We start from the raw sequence: 23,010 nt of genomic DNA on the forward strand, positions 1-23,010 counted from the left end.
CCAAGAGTTGCTCTCAGTAAACTAGCTTTTAATTACACTAGAACATGTAAAGGAGTGAGTGGTTGTAGGAGCAAAGGTTGATGCTAGATCCAAATTGTTAAATGTTCAGAAACATAGTCAAGGTGCCATATTATATCCTGTAGATCATGTGTGGGTTGTATGTGTGTTCCAGTTATTAATCCACATGACAATAAATCTTATTTGCAGTGGCCACTAAAATTAACCAGGCAATGCCAAGATGGAAACTAAATTACGTGACAAATGTAAATTTGATTTATGGTAATTATGCTGCAATCAGGCAGCCTGGGCTGCAATGTGCATGCAGACTAATTCACCTGCCACCAAACTCATACATACCAATGAAGCTATCTTAAAAATATATAAACAGAGATTTATGCACCAATGAAACAGATATGGCAATATTGCAAGCCTGGGTGCTTCAGGCCCATTATGTGCATTGCATGCGTGTACATTCATATATATGCACTTCCATAAACAATGTACTGTGTGTTTGCAATAACTGTAACCTCGGTTATGAGTTAAAATTACCAATAAGTAAAGTTAATTTTCTGAAGGCAATATGCAAGGGATTATACTGTAGAATTGAGATTTAATGGTTTTGCAAATTACTTTGTCCATAAATTTGTGTATATATACAGTCATAAACGTGCAGCATGACTAAAGGAATTGTGTGTGTGTGCTGTGCGTGTGCATGGAAGAATGTCACAACTTGAATGTCACTTTAAAATCTAACCAAATGACTCAAACTACTAAATTAAAATAAAGTGAGGCAAGCAAATTATGCAAGCACACAAACACACACCAGATAAGAAAGCTGCAACAAGAGACCCATATAGCAGTACTGTTTAATCGTAGAATTCATATTATTCCCCTTCCCTCTTTTTCTTATCACGGGCTTGGTTCTTATTCATTTTCATAAGAAAACAGAGGAAGAAGACCAAGCCTCTCTAATAGCTCAGTGATTTACATGATGAAGTGTTTGGCCCTGAAGACACACTCTAGAAAAGGGGATTGGAGATGGCACATACAGGTACTGAACTTTCACATAATTATTCAAACCCAAACACACACACAGGAACGTGATTTGTTTTTATATTATTAAGGCAAACAAATCACAAGCAAACACAAACACATACACTGATCACCAAACACCAACATATAGAGAACAAACAAGGCAGGTCCTGTAATAAACAGATGAGTTAGCACTTGTGTACTGCTTTGCTTGTTTGGCATGCAACTCAATTTGAAATGCTAACACTGCGATGCGCTCAGGGGTGTGCAGCGGCAGGGCAGCATCATCAGCCCACTTCCTCGTAATTTAACTCCCCTCTTTTAACACAGCATCGCTGAGCAGTGGCCCCATATTTTACACACACCGAATAAAATTAATTGGGAATTTTCTGGGCACACATTTTTTTGCATGCTGGACTTACTTTGAATTGTAGATGATGAGAAGCAAGAAGTGGAGTAGTTGTAATGCACTGCAGTATATTACAATCTGTTCATCTTTCTGTTTCTATTTAAGACGAATGCATGTGAGCGTATGTTTCGTAGAGATGCACAAGAAACTAATATTGCACATCAAACATTAAATAAATTTAGATAAACACAATTCCACACAAGGATGTTTTATTACAGACAGACATGCATGTATGCCTGAAGAAATACACTATAGTTAAACAGTAAGGAGTGAATACAGGCTGTGCATAATTCCTAAAATGCATGTCACTAAGTACCACCTATAACCATCTTGCATTAAAACTGTTCATCCAATTTATTAGAGGAGCTTGGAGGGGGAATTGGTGATTAGGCCACAGGACTAACAGCCCGGCATTTATGCTTACTGGCTGTTCACAATAACAGGTGGAACTCACAGTGAGAGCTCCAATTAAAATCAAAATCAACCTGCCTGCTTGTAATTGCTTTTCCACCAGCACATTATATGTGTGTTTGTGGGAAGATGGTGCTAAATTTAATGACATCTAAATTTCAAGAGTGGTTTGGCTATTAGGCATGTTGCCAGCATTCACTCTTTTAATCTACGTTGTTATGATTTCAACTGATCTTTATGGCTGTGCAAGCACACAAAGAATAAATCCTGTACTTGCCTCTGCAAGCATGTGTGTCACAAGCCAGAGTGTGTGTGTGCCTTTTCTCTTTCTCTCCCCCTCCCTTGGATGCCAGAGTACTTTGTGCTTCTGCAGAGATTAGACTCAGCGCCCAGACCCATCAATATCTGTGAATCCTGTACTGCTCACAAACACACACATGCAGTGATGGAGTGCGTGGAACAGACCTGACACTCTCACTCACTGGTGAATGGCTGCACTGATGGGCGGAGGCTATACACACACACACACACAGCTGTTGATGGAGCAAAGTCATTCCCTCTCCTCACCTCATGCCCAGTAGCTGGCCAGAAGCCCAGTCAATACTTGCCAATTGGCCCCTCTACCAAAGCAGCCAACAAACTTTTTGTCATAAGTTCAGTATGGTATGCACACTCTTTCTCACACAAACACACACAATCAATATAGATCCCCTCCATAGAGAATTAGTGGGCAATTTCCCTAAAATTCAGTTTTTATGAGCTTCAGAAGTTGGTTGTTCCTCACAAATGTTCAGTGCTTTGTCATTTAACTTGTCCTTGGACTTACAAAGACACTTAAATTTCCTTTTCTTCACATCTATCATTTTCATTATTCTCCTTAAACTAAACTTTCATTATTCTCCTTAAATATACATCACCCGTCTGATTACTTATGTTTAAATGATAATGTAATGATTTTTCTTAATTATTGTCTTTTTCATTTCTTGCTTAATTTGACTCTCTTCAAGTCAAACAGAGGTTTCAATGATATCCATTCTCTCTCACAGACTTTATATACTTCATACAGAGCTTTCATGGGGCACACTGTTGCTGTCTGCTTCCTTTCTTGACTTAAAAATGAACATCCATCACAATTTTGTCTCAAAATTCTGACTGATTTCAGTCTTTTTAATGTGTATCCATACACCTTTTCCCCCCTCATGATTGCATTTTTTTTTTATTATAACTGAATTCAAGATTGTAAAACAATCAATCTGCTACAAGATGTAGTCCTTAAATGGCTGTAAAAAGACTAAGTCTGCAGTGGTAAATAACAGAGCCCTTGATTCCAATGATCAATATCCCAATGGACTTTTTCTGGACACAGGATTACTGCAAGTGCTCACGCATGGAACGTTGCTCAAAGATGTTGAATTTCTGATGTTAAGATGTCACCCATATTATTTAATTACTATTAATTTGTTATAACAACCAGATTTTAGTCCTAATGTAACTGGTGACTTCAAATAAAAAGACTATTTCCATGTCCAAAGCAAGAAACACAATGGACAATGAACTGTTGCCAGAATTAAAGTCTTAAAATCAGGCACTGGCTCTAATTCTTAATTTACTCTCCAATTGCTCCTCTAATTAACCATGATATATGAGATGCATAATCTGGAACTCTAGTCCATTTACGTTTATATTTCCCCAGTTATTTTTGGCTTATTGCAAATACCGATACTGATATATGTACATACATTTTCTACCTAATTACTGAAAGCATCCAATGTCCAATGGAATTAAAACATGGTAAAGATTGTTCATGTGATGACCCATTAGCATGTTTAGTCATCCAGCCTGATAAGATTTTAATTCTTAGAAGACATAATAAGCCTCAGAAGCAAACGTGCATCCTTGATTGGTTTTGGATTAACTGGTTACATTTGTTTGCTCAAAAAAGAAACTGACAGCTTAAGGAGCCGCAATAATCCTTTTGCTATTAAGTTTTTACAGTCAGTCATGTTCATCAAATAATATTATCCCTTTAAGTGAACACAATCAAACCCTCATTTAAAATTATTTACGCACACTATGCTTCAACAGTAAATTCATCAAATACTATGATGTGGACAAGAGGAGAAGGAGTGTTCTGTGCCAAACATGAGTGCAGATAACAAAGAAAGCCAATAAAATGTGAAAGAGAAAGCAGAAGACAGTATTAAGACAAATGGACTTCTAAACTATCAGACACACTGAGGATGGCTACTATTATCTGCTGTCTTTTGTCAATTACTACTTGACTGTGTCTCTTCTGTCCTCTGAGCAGCCTCCTTATAGCTGAGAGAACTGTCCACACAAAGACCAATCGCTACTGTCTGGTATACTACTAAAAGAAGACGCATGAGCAAAAGCAATCAGCAAAACCTTTGTTTATTAATTATAAAGTTAACTGTCTTTTGAGTTTAAAATCTATACAATGGTTAATAAATGGGACTTCACAACATTAAAAATAGGCAAAAATACTGCAGAGATCTCTGATTTTCAGAACCGCAGTCTTACAGGTTTTAAATGCTTCTCTGCATGGATCCAATGGCTTGTTGTTAAGTTCTCCACAACAGCCCATTAATTTGGGTCAGGTAAGCTGGAACAAGGAAAAATTTAAAACCTGCAGGACGAGTAGAGCAGCGATGTCAACTCAAGGTCCAGAGTTTGACACCCCTGCTCTAATCCAACAGAAAAATGTCTTTTCTTTCTTAGCAGGAAAAATAGACAGAATTAGACAATTTTAAGCATCTCAGAAGTTAAATATGAGTCATACATAATTCTTTCGAGCCTTTAAGAAAACACCATAAATACACAAAACACTGTCCAGAGGCAAAGAAATAAAATATGAAAAAGCAGAAGTTCTATAAATCAAGTCTTGCTTACTTGGCGCTCTTCTTCTTCTTCTCTTTTTTTTTTTTTTTTTTGCTTATTGCAACCGTTATTGCTTTGGAAACAACATTTTGAGTATGCTTTGTAGTTTTCACCTTTAAAAATTGCAAACTTAAAATGTTTGCAAAAGGTAAGCTTAATAATAACAAATTCATTTTGATCATGGACAGGCTGTTCATTCTCTGGGATCACAACTTAAAACCTTTTTTGTATTATAGATGCCCCACAGCAACGTTTTAATTAGCAGACTACTCTCTACAATGAATGCTTTATGAAAGGAACTTGAAAAATCCATTTTTAAAGCATTTTTTTTAACCTGACCCCTATTCCCTTGTGCTGCCAAGTATTAGAATCATAAAAGAAAATTTACCAACTGTTTCATTCTGAAGCACAGCGGGAAAATAAAGATAAAAGAAAAAGATTAATATTAAGTGTTCGCTTCTGTCTCCGTCCCAGGGTCCTCATCCTCACTTTAAATTCCCACCCCCTCCTTTACATTTTTTTTATCATCCATCTTCTCCTTTTAAAAATGCTGTAAATCACTAAGTGATGAATGTGAATTAAAAAGAGCTTGTAAAAATGGGTTGCTGCTACGTCCCAACCTCCTTTTCTTGTCCTGGGTCATTATTAGGCTCAGAATACTAAAGGTCATCCTTTCCCGAGTGTCTCCTTGACCTCTGTAGTTACTCTGGTTCCAGCCTGGTTTGTCTCCAAGCTCCAAATGTCATCCTATGGATGAGGAAGATGAACAGTTGAAGAAGCAAGTTCCTTATGACTTCCAAAATTTGTGCTCTAAACTAATAGATGAGATTATTATGACCTATGTGAACCTGCAAGATAATTTCAATAAGATTCAACACTCCAATTAAATTGTAGCAAAAAGCTCTAATATTAAAAACAGTCTGTGTTTTCTCCTTGCTCCTAAACATTTAAATAATTAACAATGTATCACTGGATAACAAAGGATGAATATTTTTACAGTCTTTCTTTAGCAGAATTGCTCTCCTGGTAACCATTTTCCAAAAGTATAATAAAAGAAAGTAATTAAATACAGCTTAAAACCTATGCATTTGATGCAAGTAAAAACCTTTGTATAATGTATTGTATTGCACATAGATGCACATGTATTATTCCTATATATGGTTTTCCTGTTTTGCATTTTGGTAAGTTTGTATGAATTAATTTGTGTCACTACCTTTATGTGAGAGTGCATGTGTGTTTTGGCCTGAGGCTAAATTAAATGAAGCAACTGTCAGCAGTCAATGCCCTGGGCTAACTTTATAAGGTCCTCCTTTGACAAGAAAAAAAAAAAAACATAAACATGCTGCACCATGGCTTGACACTGGGTTCACATTCATTTCATCAGCTGGGTTCTACCACCCACCAGCATGCTGCAGAGTGGGAGGCTTGGGTTTATCAAAGGTGGCCTGCATCATAGTACTGCTGAACTTTGAGGATCAAAGGCTGACATCTTTCTTGCGTGGTTCTGAAAAACCTCTTTATACAAATGACGATTCATTTCAAACACAGAAGTTGTTTCATATAGGTTACTGCAGTGCATGGAGATGAGCCACGAGTGTTAAGTTACCTGTCCACAAAGGCCGACAGTCTCTCCTAGCAGGTAGCTAAGAGCCACACTGCAGTCTGATGATGATGACAGGAGGAGGAGTCTATCACCATGTGTGCAGATCTCCAAGTGAGTCACATGATCAAGGTGCGGGCGGAAACTATGTAGTAGTTTTGGTGGATTTTCATTCACTTCTTCATCTGACTTGAGGCAATATTGCTAATGGACAGAGAAGCAGACATTAATCCCGGCAGCAGGAAGAAAATTTCCATTTATGGACATATAAACTTCGAGCTTTCATATCCGAAATTCTGCAGAAAATAACTTGCCCTTAGGCAGCAGTGGACCTTTAACCAAGAAGATGATCCAAAACATACAGCCAAATAAATGGTATACAGAAAACATTTTCAACATTTCAGAGTGGGCCAGCCAGAGTCCTGACCTCAATCCCATCCAGAATCTGTGGATGCAACTAAAGGCCAGAGTGAAAGCAATGAAGACTTCCAAGCTTAAAAACCTGGAGGGTTTTTTCAAGTGCTTCAAAATCACAGCCGAAACATGCACAAAGCTTTTATAACACAGTAAGAATTATTTTGCTGATGACATCTTTGTTTTCTTCTTAAATGTAAAATATAAAAGAAAATAAAGTTGCAGATCTATCATGTTGGGTTACCATTTTTGTCGCTTACAGGCAGAGGAACCACACTGGTTAAATAAAAACTCACTATAAATCTGACATAGGTATGAAAAATTTTAGGGCCTAACTGTAGTGTTTGTATACACAAACAACATGGTGCATTATTGCAGAGTAAAGACGTGTGCCTGAATTGAGAAGCCCTGCTTCTTAGCACACAAAAACGTACTCTATGCAATCATGCTAGTCATCCATCCAATTTAAAAGCATGCTCCAGACTTGCCGAGGGACACGATTTCTTACCAGAGCACTGAGCTTGCCCAATTTCTTCAACTCTGCTACATATATACATAAATCTCCATAAATTAAACTGGAAGCCAAATGAGACGTAGCCATCTGAATTCATCCCCTCTTATAAACTGTGACAGAGAGCCGAGCTCTGAATTTTGTGGCAATAATACCCAAGAGGGTGTTCTTTTACAGCAATTATGAGCATGACGGTGATGCAGCTACACCTCATACCAATGGTACAGTCCAAGTCTTCATAATCCGGGTCAAAAAGTCAAAAGGTGTCTCTGAAGTACCAGTAACTTCTCATTTTCTAAATATGAGATGTGTTCATCATGCTTCTGTCCATTAACATTATTTGTCAGTGTGTGTTCTTAATCAAAAATTAGAGAATTCAAAATGCAAACACTGCAACCTCTGATGTTCAAGCTCTGCAGTGGCAGTGTGAACAAAATGCATGACGTCATGGCAACACCAAGGCTGCACCTATAATAGCTCTTGTCTTCATCCCTCTCTATGTCTAACTCAGTGTTTCCCAAACTTGGGGCCTAAGGTTCCTAAGATAGGGCCTAGATTTATGTAGGTGGGGGGCCAGCTAGGCTAAATAAAACATATAATTTTTGCCCTACTATTTGTTAAAGTATCAATGTGCAAAAAAATGATGAATAACAACAGACATTTTAGCAACCAAATAAAAGGCCAAAAAAACAAACAAACAAACAAAAAAAAAACATGTGAATACATATCTTGCCTTGAGCTTGACCAGGTAATGGTAATGGTTAACACCCTTCATATGATTTAGCATGAAGCCAAACAAATTATGCCACTTGGAGACTTCTCATCCTGATTACCAAGAAAAGTAATTTGATTATTTTAGAAATAAACTACTCAACTGTCATTAATAATAAAGTTGTTTTTAACTAAAGCAGCATCCTTTCTGTCAAATGCTCAACTTACCTCATATAAAGTAGTGAGCAGAGTTTCTCGTTCTATAGCCTCACACTATAGTGGAGAAACTGATAAAACCATATCAGTGGTGGAAGGAATTAACTATGATTAATGAAGTATAGCAGCCAATAAACCAAAGATACCAGATTATTTTTCTGCTAAGCAATCCTATTTCATGGCTCTTTTTTTTTTTTTACTAGTGTTGTTATGGTGTTGGGATGGGGGGGCTTGACATTGATGTTATCAACGGTGTCCTGAAGAAAAAGTTTGGGAATCATTGGTCTAACCAGTCTATTATTTTCCCAGCCTTTGTCACTTTTTTGTCTTTTTAGAAGATATACAAATGCAATGGTGGTATTAAAAATGCAGATTTATTGTCAATACATGCAGTGTCAACTTAAAAAAAACATACCTCTATGTCCCACGTCTTGATTGTTCCTTCTCTATTAGCTGTAACTAAATATTTCCCACAGGGGCTGACCGTCATAACAATAGATCCCAGGTCCCTGCTGTAAGCTGTGAACCGTCCCACCAGACGACTGTGCTGGATGTTCCAGAGTCTGACCCTACCCAAACCATCGCAGGACACCAAATCTGCACCACCTGATGAAAATGCAGGAATAGTCATGAAGGGAAAACTGCCCTTGAATAAATATTGGATGGATCTGTTTGGTAGAACACAGTATTGTAGAAGTCAAAGATGTATTGATTTTGGAAGCAGCTGATGTTTCATATTTCCCCTGTATCATTAATAGTAAATAGATCAATATTGTTTTTAAGAGGGAACTGGCCCTCAGGCCCATCTCCTGCATCTTTGGGATATAACTAGCATCTTTAAACCTTTCTACTGGTATTTCATTTGAGTGCAAAAAAGTGTATGTGCTTCATTACATTTGGGAGACTGTTCCAACAATTTTATAGTGGATCTAAAAACATTTTTTTAAATCCATAAAAAAGAAAGTTGACCTTCTGAAATAAGTAAATATTCAAAGAATAAAAATTATTTCTTTGAAATCTCTGCTATTGTTATGAGAAAATCCTGAAGTCTCAATTCAAGTATCAGTTCTGTATGATTTAGTGACACCTAGTGGTGAAGCTGCAGATTACAGCCAAATGAATATCCCTTGTTTTTTCAACAGCCAATAAAATTTTGAAAAACTGCCTCCTTGAAGCAATTTCTAACTGGGTTCTGTAGAAACATAGCAGTTTAACATGGAACCTTTAATAGAGGATAGCATGTGCTGCCTATAGAGATGACTCATTCTAAAATAACAGCAAATTAATATTTTTACATTATTCTGCAAAAATGAAAACATTGCCATACAAATTAGATTGCATATCCAAATGCAACATTATTTAAATGTAAGACTACATCTACTGAAGGTAATAGTGTTGATTTGTGTTTTATGTTTTGCTTTTTTTTTACCTGTAACTGTACTAACAGACGTACGTCCTGGTATGAAAAACAGTTTGGTGATGGCAGTGCAGTTCTCTGAGTCCATCCAAATCAATTTAAGCAATGAGGAAATGAAGAGAGAAAAAAAAAATATTATAAACAGATAAAGGCATAAAAACAAGACATTTCAGAATTAGCAGGACTCATCGTAAGATTATTCATTTTGATTGAGAAGATGGAGAACAAATGAAAACACATAAATGTAGAATAAAACACTGAATTGTCTAAATGAGACCTTGCTGCTTTTTACAGTCTTTGTGGTTTGTGTCTTGCTGCAGTTTCTTTAAAGCTTTTTCTGAGTTGCTGTTCCACACTATAATCTCTCCGTCGACGCTTCCTGCACACACCAGAAAAGACAGAAACAAAAGATGACAACTCATCAAGAACTGCCTTAATATAATCAATTTAAAAAAATTTAAACACAAATGATGCCCAAGTTAGTATGTTTGCTCACTGCCCTCACAGGCATGCTAAGCATCCTACTGTCACTTTCTCCACACACAACAATCTTGTTGCTGAATCATGCAAACCAGTCTCTAAAACCACTTTAAAACATCAACATCTGTCCCTAGCTGCCATCTGCTTCACCACAGAACACTTAGGAAAAGTGCTTTTTAATTATATATATTTAAGAAAAACTGTGCATATCTGTGTGTTTATCAAGTGAGGCAGGAATGTCATCAGCTGTTTCCACAGTCAAGCAGCAGAAGTTAATGAGATGTGTGAGGAGTGTTGGCTATGGGAGGTGAGTATGGGGGGAACAAGAGGAGGTGTAAGGTTTATGAGACTGTGGGTCACTTGCATTATTCCTGCAGTCCAGGGGCAGCATCTGTATTTCAGGTGACATTTATTGTATCCTGAAAGTGTGTGTGGATGTGCATGACAGCGATGGACAGAAAGGGTATATATGCCTGCATCATCTACACAAGGTTAAGCTTTAAGATGCAAATGAGTTAATCTCCCTCATTAACTCTCAAAAATGCCCTGATGCAACAAGCCCAGGCAATTTTGACAACACATAAACAGTGAATGCTATCGTGCACAGTCCTATTAAACAAAGAATATGAACATTAAAATCAATGTTACACAAATTTTTATGCCACACGTGATCTCTCTTTATAGCCTTGTTTTTTTACATTACCAACAACACAAATAAAAAAAAAATGACATTTCTGAGATTTGGAAAGACATGATATGACATTATTTCCAATTATATCAACTCAATGAATATATCTGATCTCATTCTTCTTCCTCTTTCACCGCATTAGTTATTGAGCAAATTTTCTCCACTCGCATTGATACTACAACAAAAATATATGCATCAGCTGCTCACTAAAAGAAAGTCATTGTTGTACAAATACACTGATTTCTGCACCAGCAATTTCATTTGTGAAACATTTTGGTCATCAATCAAAGTTCAGATGAGTTGGTATTTTTTCACTTGGAAGTTATTCAGTCACAGAGGATTAAGGGATCCAAAGAAAGAAAAAGGAGCGAGGAGTTGGGCTGTGACTGACGGAGGTACACAGGACCCCTGTGTACATGTAGCCTGCTGTGTAGCTGTGTGTGCGTGTGAGGCAGTGTCTGTGTGTGAGAAGTGAAGCAGAACCTTTGCAAAGACTCTGAATATGAATGAGGAAGCTTTAGTCCCAAATCAACCAAATGTTCCTGCTTCAAGCTAAGACGCTACCAAACAGATGCATGTACACGCAGTCATAAAAATGCACAGATGCATGCAGACGGTCCTCCAGAGCATGAGCACTAGAGTCCAAACAGAACTTCAAATTGACTTTTGTTACTGGTTGCTAAGATGCCACCACTGCTTTCACTTGGCAGCACTAGCACAACTAACACTAACTTGGCGCCACACTTGCTTTGATGAAAATACAAAACAATATTACTCTCTGCAACCCTGAAGAAATGTGCTGCCAAGTCTTACTAACGTGTTTTCGCTTTTAGATGCAGTAGTCACGTTTAGTGGATTTGTGAGGCAACAATCTGCAAAAATAAATCATGTGAAAAGTAACACAGAAAGCTCACATGCACTTTTTTACTTGAAAGTGTGAGTAAATAAGTGTGGACGTCCAAGAAATGCAGATTTGGGGTTGAGTCAAGCTATTCTTGAATATGAAAGATATAAACAGGAGGAATGAATGAAAGCATTAAAGGCAACCCATTTTTTGCCTTTAACATCAGTAGCATTGTAATATAAGATTTTATTTATAAGATAAACAGTCAGGTTACAATGACCTGCAGAGCGAGGAATAGAAATTAAAAGCTGAAAACATACTAACTCATATATAATAATGTCAACATATGCAAATCTGACCTTGGAGTTTAACAACATGCACAAACAAGGGCACACATAATGCTGGAAAGGCTAAAAGTACTTCATCTCATTTTCCCTTATTCCCACTCAGAGAGCTCTAATAAGCATCTTTTAAATTGGGCATTTGGATTAAATTGGTGCTGGATGGCGCAGCGGGGGAACTGTGTGTATCTGTGTGTAGATGGAGAAATAAATGCAGCAAACTAAACTAGGAAGATGAGGTTAAAGAAAAAAAAAAAGAAAAAAGCAAAAGTGAAAGAAGTGTGCCAGTTAGAGGCTGGGGGGAGGAAGAAAAGCATGATGGCAGAAAGAGCACTGAAAACACTGACACAGAAACTTTGAAGAAGTTTCAGAGTTCTCAAAGTAGCTCCTGAATTGTGCTTTTGTTCCAGCTCCAACTATTCATTTCCTTGCAAACCATTTCTCCCTTCAACTTTGAGAACACTCCTCTTACCAGCTTTTCCACCTCCATCCTCCACTTTATCGCTGTCAGTGCTTATCATCTGTGAGGCTGATCTGTCATTAAAAAGCCGGAAAAGGTCTATAGTTTATGTGTCGCCTTTACTCTCACTTAGTGGCAGAATGAATCTGAACTTTCAATATGTGAGCCAAAGTGGAACGACTATACAAACTGAAAAGCGTGCTGGAGCAAATTGGGTGCAGAGTGTTTGCACTTTGATGGTAATAGAAGTGGACCACTGACTGGGGGATTGCCAGTTCAATCCCACAGGCAAAAAAGACTAAAGATGTGAAGACCGCTGATGGGCCTTGCTAGCATTTTAATGTAATATGTCTTCACATGGCACGAACTATAACACAGCCACTAATTCTGTAGATATTTGAGATGCCAAGTTGTTGTTTTTTTTTTTGTTGTTGTTGTTGTTTGTTTGTTTTTTTACATACTGGACAAGATTTTTATTTTATAGTGGTGACTGACAGTATTGTATGCGATGGCTTGGCAGGTGGAATCAAGAGCAGGAGGGTTGACTTTCAGGGACCAGAAGGCCCATAAAGATAATATGAAATATCTTAAAAATTAGGTAGACATACTTTGGATGCCTAAGTTTGCACAAACTTAGAGAAATAAAATCAGGAAGAAAGTGACTGGAAGAGAAAGTGGCTCTAGGGGTGCCCAGTGTCTCTGCATTTTAATATGTGCTGATGTGAGCTGATGTGAAGGTCTCTGATTTCTAAGGTGGGAATCATTAAATTTCATGCTATGCAAACACATACTGATCAGCTACATAAGCCATGTGATTTTAACTAGACAAACTTAGTTTGGTGTCCAAACTCTACTTAAAAAAGAAATACTCAGCGTGAAGTTCAGACCTCTCTATTCTGTAAAGCTTTAGTTTTGTGCACAAACAAACCGAATATCGATCTTTAGATCGTATTAGATCTATTAATGTAATGCCTTTATTAGCCATTTAACTAAAAATCTTGTTTGAAATGTGTTAACAGGTTCTCACTTGTGGAGACAAATGTCAACAGAAAAAGCATTTTCAGAGGACTAAATTATCAATTTGTCTAAAAAAGAGCTACTAAGAAACTTGTAATTCTACTTGTAATCTAAGACAGGGAAACAGGAAAGAACATCTTGTCTTGTTTTTCTGATGAACGATATAAAACTAATTCCCAGAAAAGTTGCGTCATTTTCTAAAATGTTACCACACTGTAATCTATACATTTTTTTATAATGCTTGGATATTTATTTAATATGTACAAGAACAGTGACAGTGCTGTGTTCTCAGTGTCTTCACTTGTCAGCTTTATTGCAGTTATGAAATATAAATAAATGTAGAATTAGCCTGTAAGATACTGTAAGAAAAGACTGGGCATGTTTAACCATTGTTTTTATCACCTTTCCTTTTAAACATACTTTTTAATTGTTTGGACTCTGCTAACTGATGTTAATTGCTACAATTTGCTTGACAGGCCATGATTATTATTATCTGAATTTCTTCTTTATAATGCATGATTGCATCTTTCTCTCTTGCTCTTTATCTTTTCCTTATTTAAGGAATTTTGGCAAGAATTTAAAAACTGATTTACAGGGAAAAGAGCAGTGGTAGGAGTGAAGCTTGAATTAGCAAAAAGTGTATTTTTAAATAATTTTGCATGGTGAAAAAAGTTAATTTTCCTCTGGGCTGATGTGCAGACCCAATCAACAGTTGTCCCCTTTTTTGCTCTATTTGATATTCACACAGAGACTAAAAGCAAAGGTTCACATACAGGTGTAATCTCATTTGCTTTACTGGGTTCTCTTTATCTTCCTTTAAGACCTGTATGGAAATCAGATGATCTAAGTTAAACATAAAAGATTAAATATACTTTATTGTCCAGAAATATTTTTTTCTATGGATAAGAAGCGTTTGTATTATACAGATCATATTCCTGCATAAACAGAGAAAATTACAAACAGTTCATAGGCTTTTGAGCATGCCAGTGATAACAAGTTACACAGAGCTGTAGAGGTGTATTCTGAAATATATTTAGTTTCTTTCTGCCTACATGCTTGCACTTACACACATAAAACAGAGTTATTTCCAGCTGAGAGACAAGTGAGGAGCTTGAGTCCTTTGATAACAACACCGCTTACTATAATCAGCGTATAACTGCTTCCAGTTATTTTTTCATGTCACTGAAGTTTCTTTTCAAAGTTCTCTTTAATTTCCAAGCCTTTGTTTTTCCCCATCATTCTCCTTCTTCTGCATGAGATCTCTGCTCATGCTTAATCTGAACTGTGAGAGTGTGATTTATAAAAGAAAGCAGAGTGCATAAAACTACAGGCATGAACATGCAAGGTTACGAATTTTTGCACACTCCAGTGAGAATGCAAGTTCAGAGAGAACACCCAATGCTAGTTAGTTAATAAATGTCAGGTTTCTATTTTTAGTTCTTCAGCCAAAAAAAAAACACTGCTGGTGTACACAAAAACACACACCTGTGACAAGAGTCTGTGGAGGCTGGAACGCAGCACAGAGGATGCTGCCACGATGCTGAACACCCCCATTCCATTCGAAAGGTTCAACAATGGACCGTGAGAAGGAATGCATGTGGAAAACTGTTAACATCCTGCGGAGACAAACACAAAGAGGATGAGGTGGTGAGAAGTGTCACAAAATGTGTTACATGCTTGAATCAAACACAAATTCAATATAAGCTCATGCATCCTTACTCAACAGTGCTGGAGCAGTATTCACATACTTTGCATAGCATACATCTGAATACCATTACTGTGGAGAGCAACCCACTAGAACTAAAAAGACTTATATAAATAAAATTATACAAGATTGATCTTTACAGAATGAACTTAGCTTGACTTTTACCAGTAAAACTGATGCTTTTGGGTTATTTTACAGCTGGTGTATACTTTCTCTAACACTATATAGCTGTACATTTTTAGGGCAGAGTCCAATTTAAATACTTTATTAAATGTTGTTTAGCTAAATGTGAATATACATTAACCTGCAATGGTACATAAACATAGCAGATTAATCTTCATTCATCTCAGCAGATATAAACCCACATTTGCAGTGGAAGAAATTGTATTAAGGGAAGTAAAAGAAATCATAGTGGTAGAGGGGGATAATTTAGGACTGGAAATAGGGAAACAAAAAAGAAAAATATTATTTTAAACCGGTGATGTCAACAAGTGGTTATTGGTACACTTTAAAGAACAAAGATTGGCAGATGATTTCCAGTTTGTCAAAATGCATCAGAAAATGATTGAAATGTTCATATTGTATTTTAAGAGATTTCCACATTTCTCCTTCTATAGTGCAGAGTACCATGAAAGGATCCAAGGAAATTTCAGAGATCAAAGAATAACTTTGTTTGCATTTTTTCTAATTAATCTGGCTGCTATGTTCTCCACCCATGTGGAGGAATCGGAAGAATTGGGGGGAAGACACATCCATCACTTCAGCAGAGCTTTCCCAATTGGTAAAAAGTTCCCTGGTAACAGAGTGCAAGGGGATGATAAGATTCAACCTGAGATGCTGAAGGCTCTGGAAATTGTGGGGCTGTTTTGAATTACATGCCTCTTCAATGTTTCCATGGGACAAGAGTGGCAGATTGCAGGAGTGCAGGATGCCAGACTCGCTGTTGCAGGTTATTAAATCTAAAGCAAGAGTTCCATCTGAATTTGGCATAAAGTTTAACTTGTTCAAGGTGTGTGTTTGACTCCACTAAGGCTGCCCCTTGTAACCAATTCCATTTGTTTTGTTCATGGATGGAATCTCAAGGTGAACTCGGGGAGAGGATGGTGTCTTTGGGAACCTCAGTGTTCCATCCGTGCTTTTTGCAGATGATGTGGTTCTGTTTGCTTCTTCAAACTAAAATAAACCAACCAATAAAGGGTGCAGTACTCCCTCCAGGGAGGATATGTGCCTTGAGTTTAAGTATGGAATCTTGTTCACAAGTGATGGTAGGATAGAATGAGGTCTGGAGAGATGGGATGGGGCTTTGTCAGCAGTAATGAGGCTGTGTTGCCGTGAAGAGTGGAAAGGCAAAAACCTTAGATTTACCAGTTTGTCTACATTCAAACACTTACCTATGGGCATAAGGTTTGGTTTATGACTGAAAGAATTAAATCATGGATAGTGGCTGAAATGAACTTCCTTTGGAAAGTGAAAGATCAGGTAGGGAGCCCATACATCTGGAGAGAGCTCTGGTTGGAGCTGCTGCTCCTCAATAGGAAGTCAGCTGAGGTGGTTCTGGCAACAGGATGCTGGCTGGTCGCATTTCCTTGGAGGTTTTCTGGACATATTAGACAAAGAGGAGACCCCAGGACCTCCATACTGCCCCCTCAGACAAGCTGAAGAAAATGGACGGATGAAAGCATTGATGGGTATTTACAAATTAAATAATATAAGACAAAACCAACATTACTGCAGTTACTGGAATTACTGCATTTTTCCCCTATGATTCCATGTTTTTCTAAATTGAAAAAAAAACTAAAGCAAAAGTAGCAGTAGTTGTGATCCTTGTGGTTGTTACAACAGCACCACAGCTGTGAAATTACCCAGAGTACAATATGCGTGCAGCAAGATTTTAACCGGATTCTGGACTGGTGACCTTCAAAAAAGAAAAGTAGCATTTTGTCGCAGTCTGGACCAGGTGTACATGAGACAGCTTAGTTCATAGAGACCCACTGTCGTATTTTCTCTGCACCGCATTTAAACTTTGCTTTCCAAATGTAATGCATAATGACAGCGTCCCCTCATACCCCACTGCAACAGTGGGTGTAATGAATATGCATCACTTTGATATTCATTACCTCAGGGGGGTCTTTTTCAGTACCTGCAAAAATTTCCTCTTATGTGAACTTTTGTTCTTTGTCACACATCACTTCTGTTATTTTTATTTTTTAGAGGTACAGTAGCCCATATAAAATGAAATAATGATGCACTATGGCTTCAAGCTGAGGTGTTTGTCTGCCAGTGGGATGTGGATATTTCAGCCTGCATGAGATTGTTGGAGCTGCAGAAGGCAATAGGTCTTTGAATCTGATGCCATGCGACACATCGCTGTATGGATTAAACTATGGGTAGGTTGATGTGAAGAAGCAGGAAATTATATGAGTGATGAAAGTCATAACGACACTATTTTCATTTACTGCAGTTGATCTGTCGCCTCTGTTCTTTTTACCACTGTGACACCCCAGAGAGCAAGAATGTATGTGTAGGTATTGCTCATGTTGTGGGGACCTACATCTGTTTACACAGGGACTAACCATTATTATGGGATGGAAAAACAAGTTTAACTAACAATAATGTCATGCTGTAGGGTTAATGTACGACTGGGTTTATGTCATTGTTAGGATTAGGAAAGTAACAGATCTGGTAAAGATTTAAGTAAATCTAAAAGAAATTATTGCCTGTCCTCTGAAGTCATGGAAACACATCCGTGTGTGTGCCGTGTGTGCGCATGTGTGGAGATGAGAGAGAAAGACGGAGAGAGTGGAAGTCGTAGAACTTGATGATAGCACACTGCTGAGTTCAGCTCACTGGGTGTGAAATGATGATGATGATGAAGAGCAGATGTGATGTGAGTATACAAATGACACATCCACACACATTCACACAAATATGAGGTAGTGATAGTAAAGCGAATGTGTGCGCCTTGGAGCGTATATGACTTGTTAGGGTCCAGATGTCTGGTTGGCTCTGAGTTGTTGGCAGGCACTCACAGCAGGAAAGGACAGATAGAAACACACACACACACATTTGTACTTCTATATTTGTAAGGATACTCTGGCATAGTGTTGTTTTTTTGCACCCTGACCACATTAAACCAGATATGCTTAAACCTCGCCTTAGCACCTTAAACATCTTCTGAAAACAGTGTAACATACAAATAAATACATATATAAACTTTTTCACATGGGAATGAAAAAATGACATTTACAAATACACAGCTGTAGCACCTTTTCCAGCCCATCACCAGTATGCTTCTTCGCAGCAGCAAAACCTGCGAGATGTCCACAGCCCGACCCAGGCCGGCGTTCATTCTATGCAGGCAGTGGCCACTAAAGTCCCATACCTGAATGACACACACACTAATGTGCTTAAATTAGAACACAGTTGCCAAGACAACAAAACATGATAATGTGTGTTTCTAAAACAATGTGCCAACATGACATTCCAACTTTATTTTCTTGCCAGAAAAAGCAATTAAAAATACCTATTAGCATTTTCTGTTTGATTTACAATTAAAAGAAGTGAAGCTGTATCTTTTTTCTTTTTTTTTTTTTAAGGATGAAGGGGGAGTTTGATGCTCCTATCCACATTGACAGCTCAGTTAATATCTCATACTGTCTCACACAAATTTTGTATGATAGCACAGTTTTTGTTTGTGCCATTCGACAAAGAAACACTGATTGGCTCAATGGGGACACTGTAATTAAAAGGTCAAAATTTTAAATTCTGAATGGCATTAACTGCTACGCCGCAGGTTCAATGCTGATGAAAATTGAAGAGATGATGCTTCTTGCTACTAATTGGCCCAATGGGTTCCTACTTTTTCTGCTGAGAGTGACGAGTGCAGCGGTTTCAAACAGCAGAGCAAATATATGTTGATGCGCATGGCTGCACTCGCATAAGAGCTCATGGGGTCAAAAGCTGATGTGGGTGATTAAATTGATTGATTAGAAAATGCCTAATTATTCTATTTATTTGTTGTTTATTTGCCTGGAGTTATTATGCAGTGCTGAAATTTGCGAAACTACAGTCACAAAACGCCTCATGCTTAAACTAATAAAATTAAAATCAGAGGAACAAGAGGTTGTGCAAAATATAATTTTGCCTGCATGACACACACATACATACACACACATACAGCATGAAGAGTATAAAAACTTTAAGATAGAATTGTCACATTAAGTAAAATCAAATCAAATTGTTTTCATAAAACCGTTTTGATGCTAAAAGCAGCACAAAGTCCTTCACATAATAAAAAAAAACATATTTGCGTATTCATTATAAACAAGTCTGAACTCAAATGCCTCAGATCTAAGAACCAAGATCATTACTGAGGATGTTTCCTTCCTAATGATAATTTGTTGCTAGATTGGGTTGAGATCAAGAGAACATTTCAGAATAATCCCCTTCTCTTTTTTTCCTAAGCTCCTGGGTTGCTTTCACAGTATGATTTGGGTTATCAATCATTTCCTCTGCATGCACAGTGGTGTGGTGGTTAGCACCATCACCTCACAGCAAGAACCTTCCTGATTGAATCACAACCAGGATCTGTCTGTGTGGAGGTTGCAAGCTCTCCTCATGGGTTCTTCCCTGGTACTCCAGCTTTCTCTCACAGTGCAAAAACATTCATTGGTGACTACACTAATTGAGGAGTGAACGTGATCATGCATGGTTGTGTATCTCTGTGTTGTGCCTGCAATGGACCGTCGACCTGTCCAGTGTGAACCCCACCACTTGCCTGCTAGCAGTTGGGATAGGCCCCAGCTCCTTTGCTACACTGAATTGGGTTAAGTGAGTATAGAAAATGGACAGATTGATCATCTGCATTGTTAAATGCAGTTCAATCAAGACAGCTGAATCTAAGCAGACACTACTTCTCTATACATTTTACAATTCACCCAGCTGCTTTTCATTTTTGAAGGGTAATCAATAAACACTTGAGACTTTTGTTCTTGAGGCCTTTAAATGGGTTGTACCTTGTTTAACCTTAAAAGAAAAAAGTATTTTCCTTATGGTACTCCCAACACCCAACAAGCTTATGTGAATACACTCAAATTAAATCGGAGAGTTTGAACTTTAAGTTCATATTAATTATATAACAGACTCTTTAATTTGCTTTTGGTAATACCTAAAGAAATCCTCAGTGTCCAAATACAGTATTTCCAGACCATTCTGCTTGTTTGTTTGCTTGTTCATCATATCTGTCTATCGTTTTATATGGGCCTTCTCAGTTTGTCAGTGCCTTGAGCAAATGCAGTAAAGTAATAATTCAACTGCAACTTTATTTATAATGCACTTTAAAAACAACAAAGTTGGACATGCTGCTAAAATGTACACAACACATTAACAATATTGAAATAAATAGCATATGAAAGACATGAAACACTTTTAATGTGTACATTTTCCTTATTGTGATTGCAAATTCCTTGCAGAACTAATATATCTGTCTGCTGCGTCATTTTCAAATCTCTGTATCTTCGCATCTGAGATGATTTCTCTAGAAGCAGTAGTCTGCAGTTGTATGATTTATAGCTGAGCCAAAGTATGTGTGTGTGTGTGTGTGTTTTGTTTATGTATGTGTGAGGGTCCACCAACTTTGACCTCTCCATCAGCGCCTGCAGTAAATAGTCGGGTCTGAGTACCATCCAAGGCCATTGTGGAGAGTGGCCTGTGTCAGCCAGCCAGCAGATCACAGAGGAGGCAGAGTCGCTGCTGACCACCTGCAGAAACACCAAAAAACACCAAAAGATCTGTTTAATGCTACAAGAAGATTGCACTGATGTTTCCTTGGTGTACAACTACTTATAGTGAAAAGTTACCGATAACCCAAACTCTGCTGCTGAGAGTAAACATTTACATTTATTTTTGTTTCAAATGAGAAGTAATAAAATGATAAAATGATAAAATGTCTACCTTTTTGCATTATGTGAAACTAACATGCATGCTCAAAAAAAACCCAAAAAAGTGTAACAATTTCACATTTTTAATTTTGTTTAATTATTACAAACGTGACATTGCACAAATATGTAATATTAAAAATATTCTATAAGGAGACTAGTACTGGAAAGCATCACAATCTACATAAATGTTCAAAAGTAGTGTATTTTTATTTCCAATACATACCTGTCTAAACAGACTGTTATACAGTACGCATGTAACAGGATGTTCATGGCTGCTGGTCTTCTTCTCCACCTTCAAGGTCTCCAGCAATAGAAGCTGGCTGTTGAACGAAAGCAGGAGGTGCTGGTGCTCCTCTTGAAGAAACACGACTACGTGTGTGTTCTCCTGTGTTTTGGGGAAGACACCAGCAAGACGGTGAATGCACACTTGGCTGGACAAGTCCCACTGGCAGAGCACCTGGAAAGATGATAAGTAAAGAGCTTTTCAATATGTTAGAAGGGCAGATACATCCATGGTGATCCACATACTGCCAACCTCTGAGGCTATGACTAATGACTAAAAGCCAATTAGTGGCACAGCAATAGCATCAGCAGTATCAGTAGTTACCAAACAAATACATTAATTTCCAGGAAAAGTGGCTTTTCCAGATATGCCTCTCCTAGACATTAGATAAGCACTTAGTAAGAAGGACCTTGCCATATTGCTTTACGGTACAAAACAAGAGAGCTGCTGCTGTTTCAGGAACTCTTCCAAAGATAACTGAGGTAAAGCCTTCAGTGTTTTTTCCTTTGGCAGATGGTGTTTGAGCAGAGGGCAGATGGAGCATAAATCATCGCTAACATATTCATTTTCCTCAGAAAGCTAAAGAGATGGCAAGAATTTAGAGTGCAACAACAGGGAGAGCAGAGGCAGCAAAGGCATCAACATCCTTTTCACATCAGAGAAAAAATGGCTCTCAATGAAATATGGTCTTCCCTCTGAGAAACACCAGCTCTTTGTAAAGCAGGCTACAGGTGTAGCTTGCTTATTTCACAGTTACAAGGCTCTTAAGCTTTACATTATCTGTTCTAGCAGTGCTGTTCACGCAGAGACACACTCCTACCTTGTCTTTGGAGAAGCTGAGCAGTTGCTGCTTGGTCTGTGTGAAGTTAACAGCGGTGACTGGGCTTGAGTGACCAATGAGCACAAACAGTGGCCCAGATATCACATAAGGGTTCCACAACAGGACCTGATGATCCACGCCTGCAGTGGCTACAACCAATAAGAATGACAAATTAGCCGCAACTAATTGCTAGAAACCATACTGTTTTTTAAACCCCATACAACCAATTCAGAGCTCAATGAGGCATTTGACAGTTTTGATGAAGTGTTTGTGTGTTTAATTTGACTGATTGTGAACAGTAGTGGCTCTTAAGTGGAAAACAAAATAGCATTTCTTACAAAAATACTCACACAATCCTCATAGAAAACCTGTCTGCTTTTATATTTAGCTATTTTAACTGCCCACAATGGTACATAACACATATTGCATAACATTTTCCCTTTTTTCAGTCATTCAAATAAGTGCCTGAGGAGAAACTGTCACATAGAGTTGAGAGTGAAACCTTTAAAAAGAGGTTTGTTATTTAAAGCAAAACAAATAAAACTGACTTTAAAAGACAAGCTGGGGGCACACAATATTCATTCGTACATCATATGTATTATCTAACACAAATTTACCTATCAGACTGAGTTCACAGTGGTAATCCACATCCCACACACCCCTCTTTGTAGCATAGGAAATGGCTCGCAGACTCCGGCTTTCCTTTTCCCTCCAGCCAATCACCATGCTGCTTTCTGGCTTGGTGCTGCATGACACAATGGCCTCAAGTGAGCCCAGGTAACGCACTGCAGGAGCCAAGAAAGAACCACAACGT

At 37.9% G+C, this 23,010-nt stretch overlaps 1 protein-coding gene across 1 annotated transcript in view; it reads right to left on the reverse strand.

The window, feature by feature from the left end:
- Positions 1-4,285: 4,285 nt before the first annotated feature.
- LOC121645450 (WD repeat-containing protein 49-like) overlaps positions 4,286-23,010 on the reverse strand; it is a 34,770-nt gene continuing 16,045 nt past the window's right edge. The window contains 11 exon segments of the mRNA XM_041993908.1: positions 4,286-5,497; positions 6,357-6,554; positions 8,618-8,808; positions 9,897-9,998; positions 14,935-15,065; positions 18,421-18,536; positions 20,789-20,856; positions 20,859-20,913; positions 21,317-21,550; positions 22,197-22,345; positions 22,814-22,981. Of these exon segments, the coding sequence (XP_041849842.1) occupies positions 5,417-5,497; positions 6,357-6,554; positions 8,618-8,808; positions 9,897-9,998; positions 14,935-15,065; positions 18,421-18,536; positions 20,789-20,856; positions 20,859-20,913; positions 21,317-21,550; positions 22,197-22,345; positions 22,814-22,981 (1,493 nt within the window). The 3' untranslated portion in view covers positions 4,286-5,416.

The sequence above is a fragment of the Melanotaenia boesemani genome, chromosome 9 (genome assembly GCF_017639745.1).
Source record: "Melanotaenia boesemani isolate fMelBoe1 chromosome 9, fMelBoe1.pri, whole genome shotgun sequence".
Lineage (NCBI taxonomy): Eukaryota > Metazoa > Chordata > Actinopteri > Atheriniformes > Melanotaeniidae > Melanotaenia > Melanotaenia boesemani.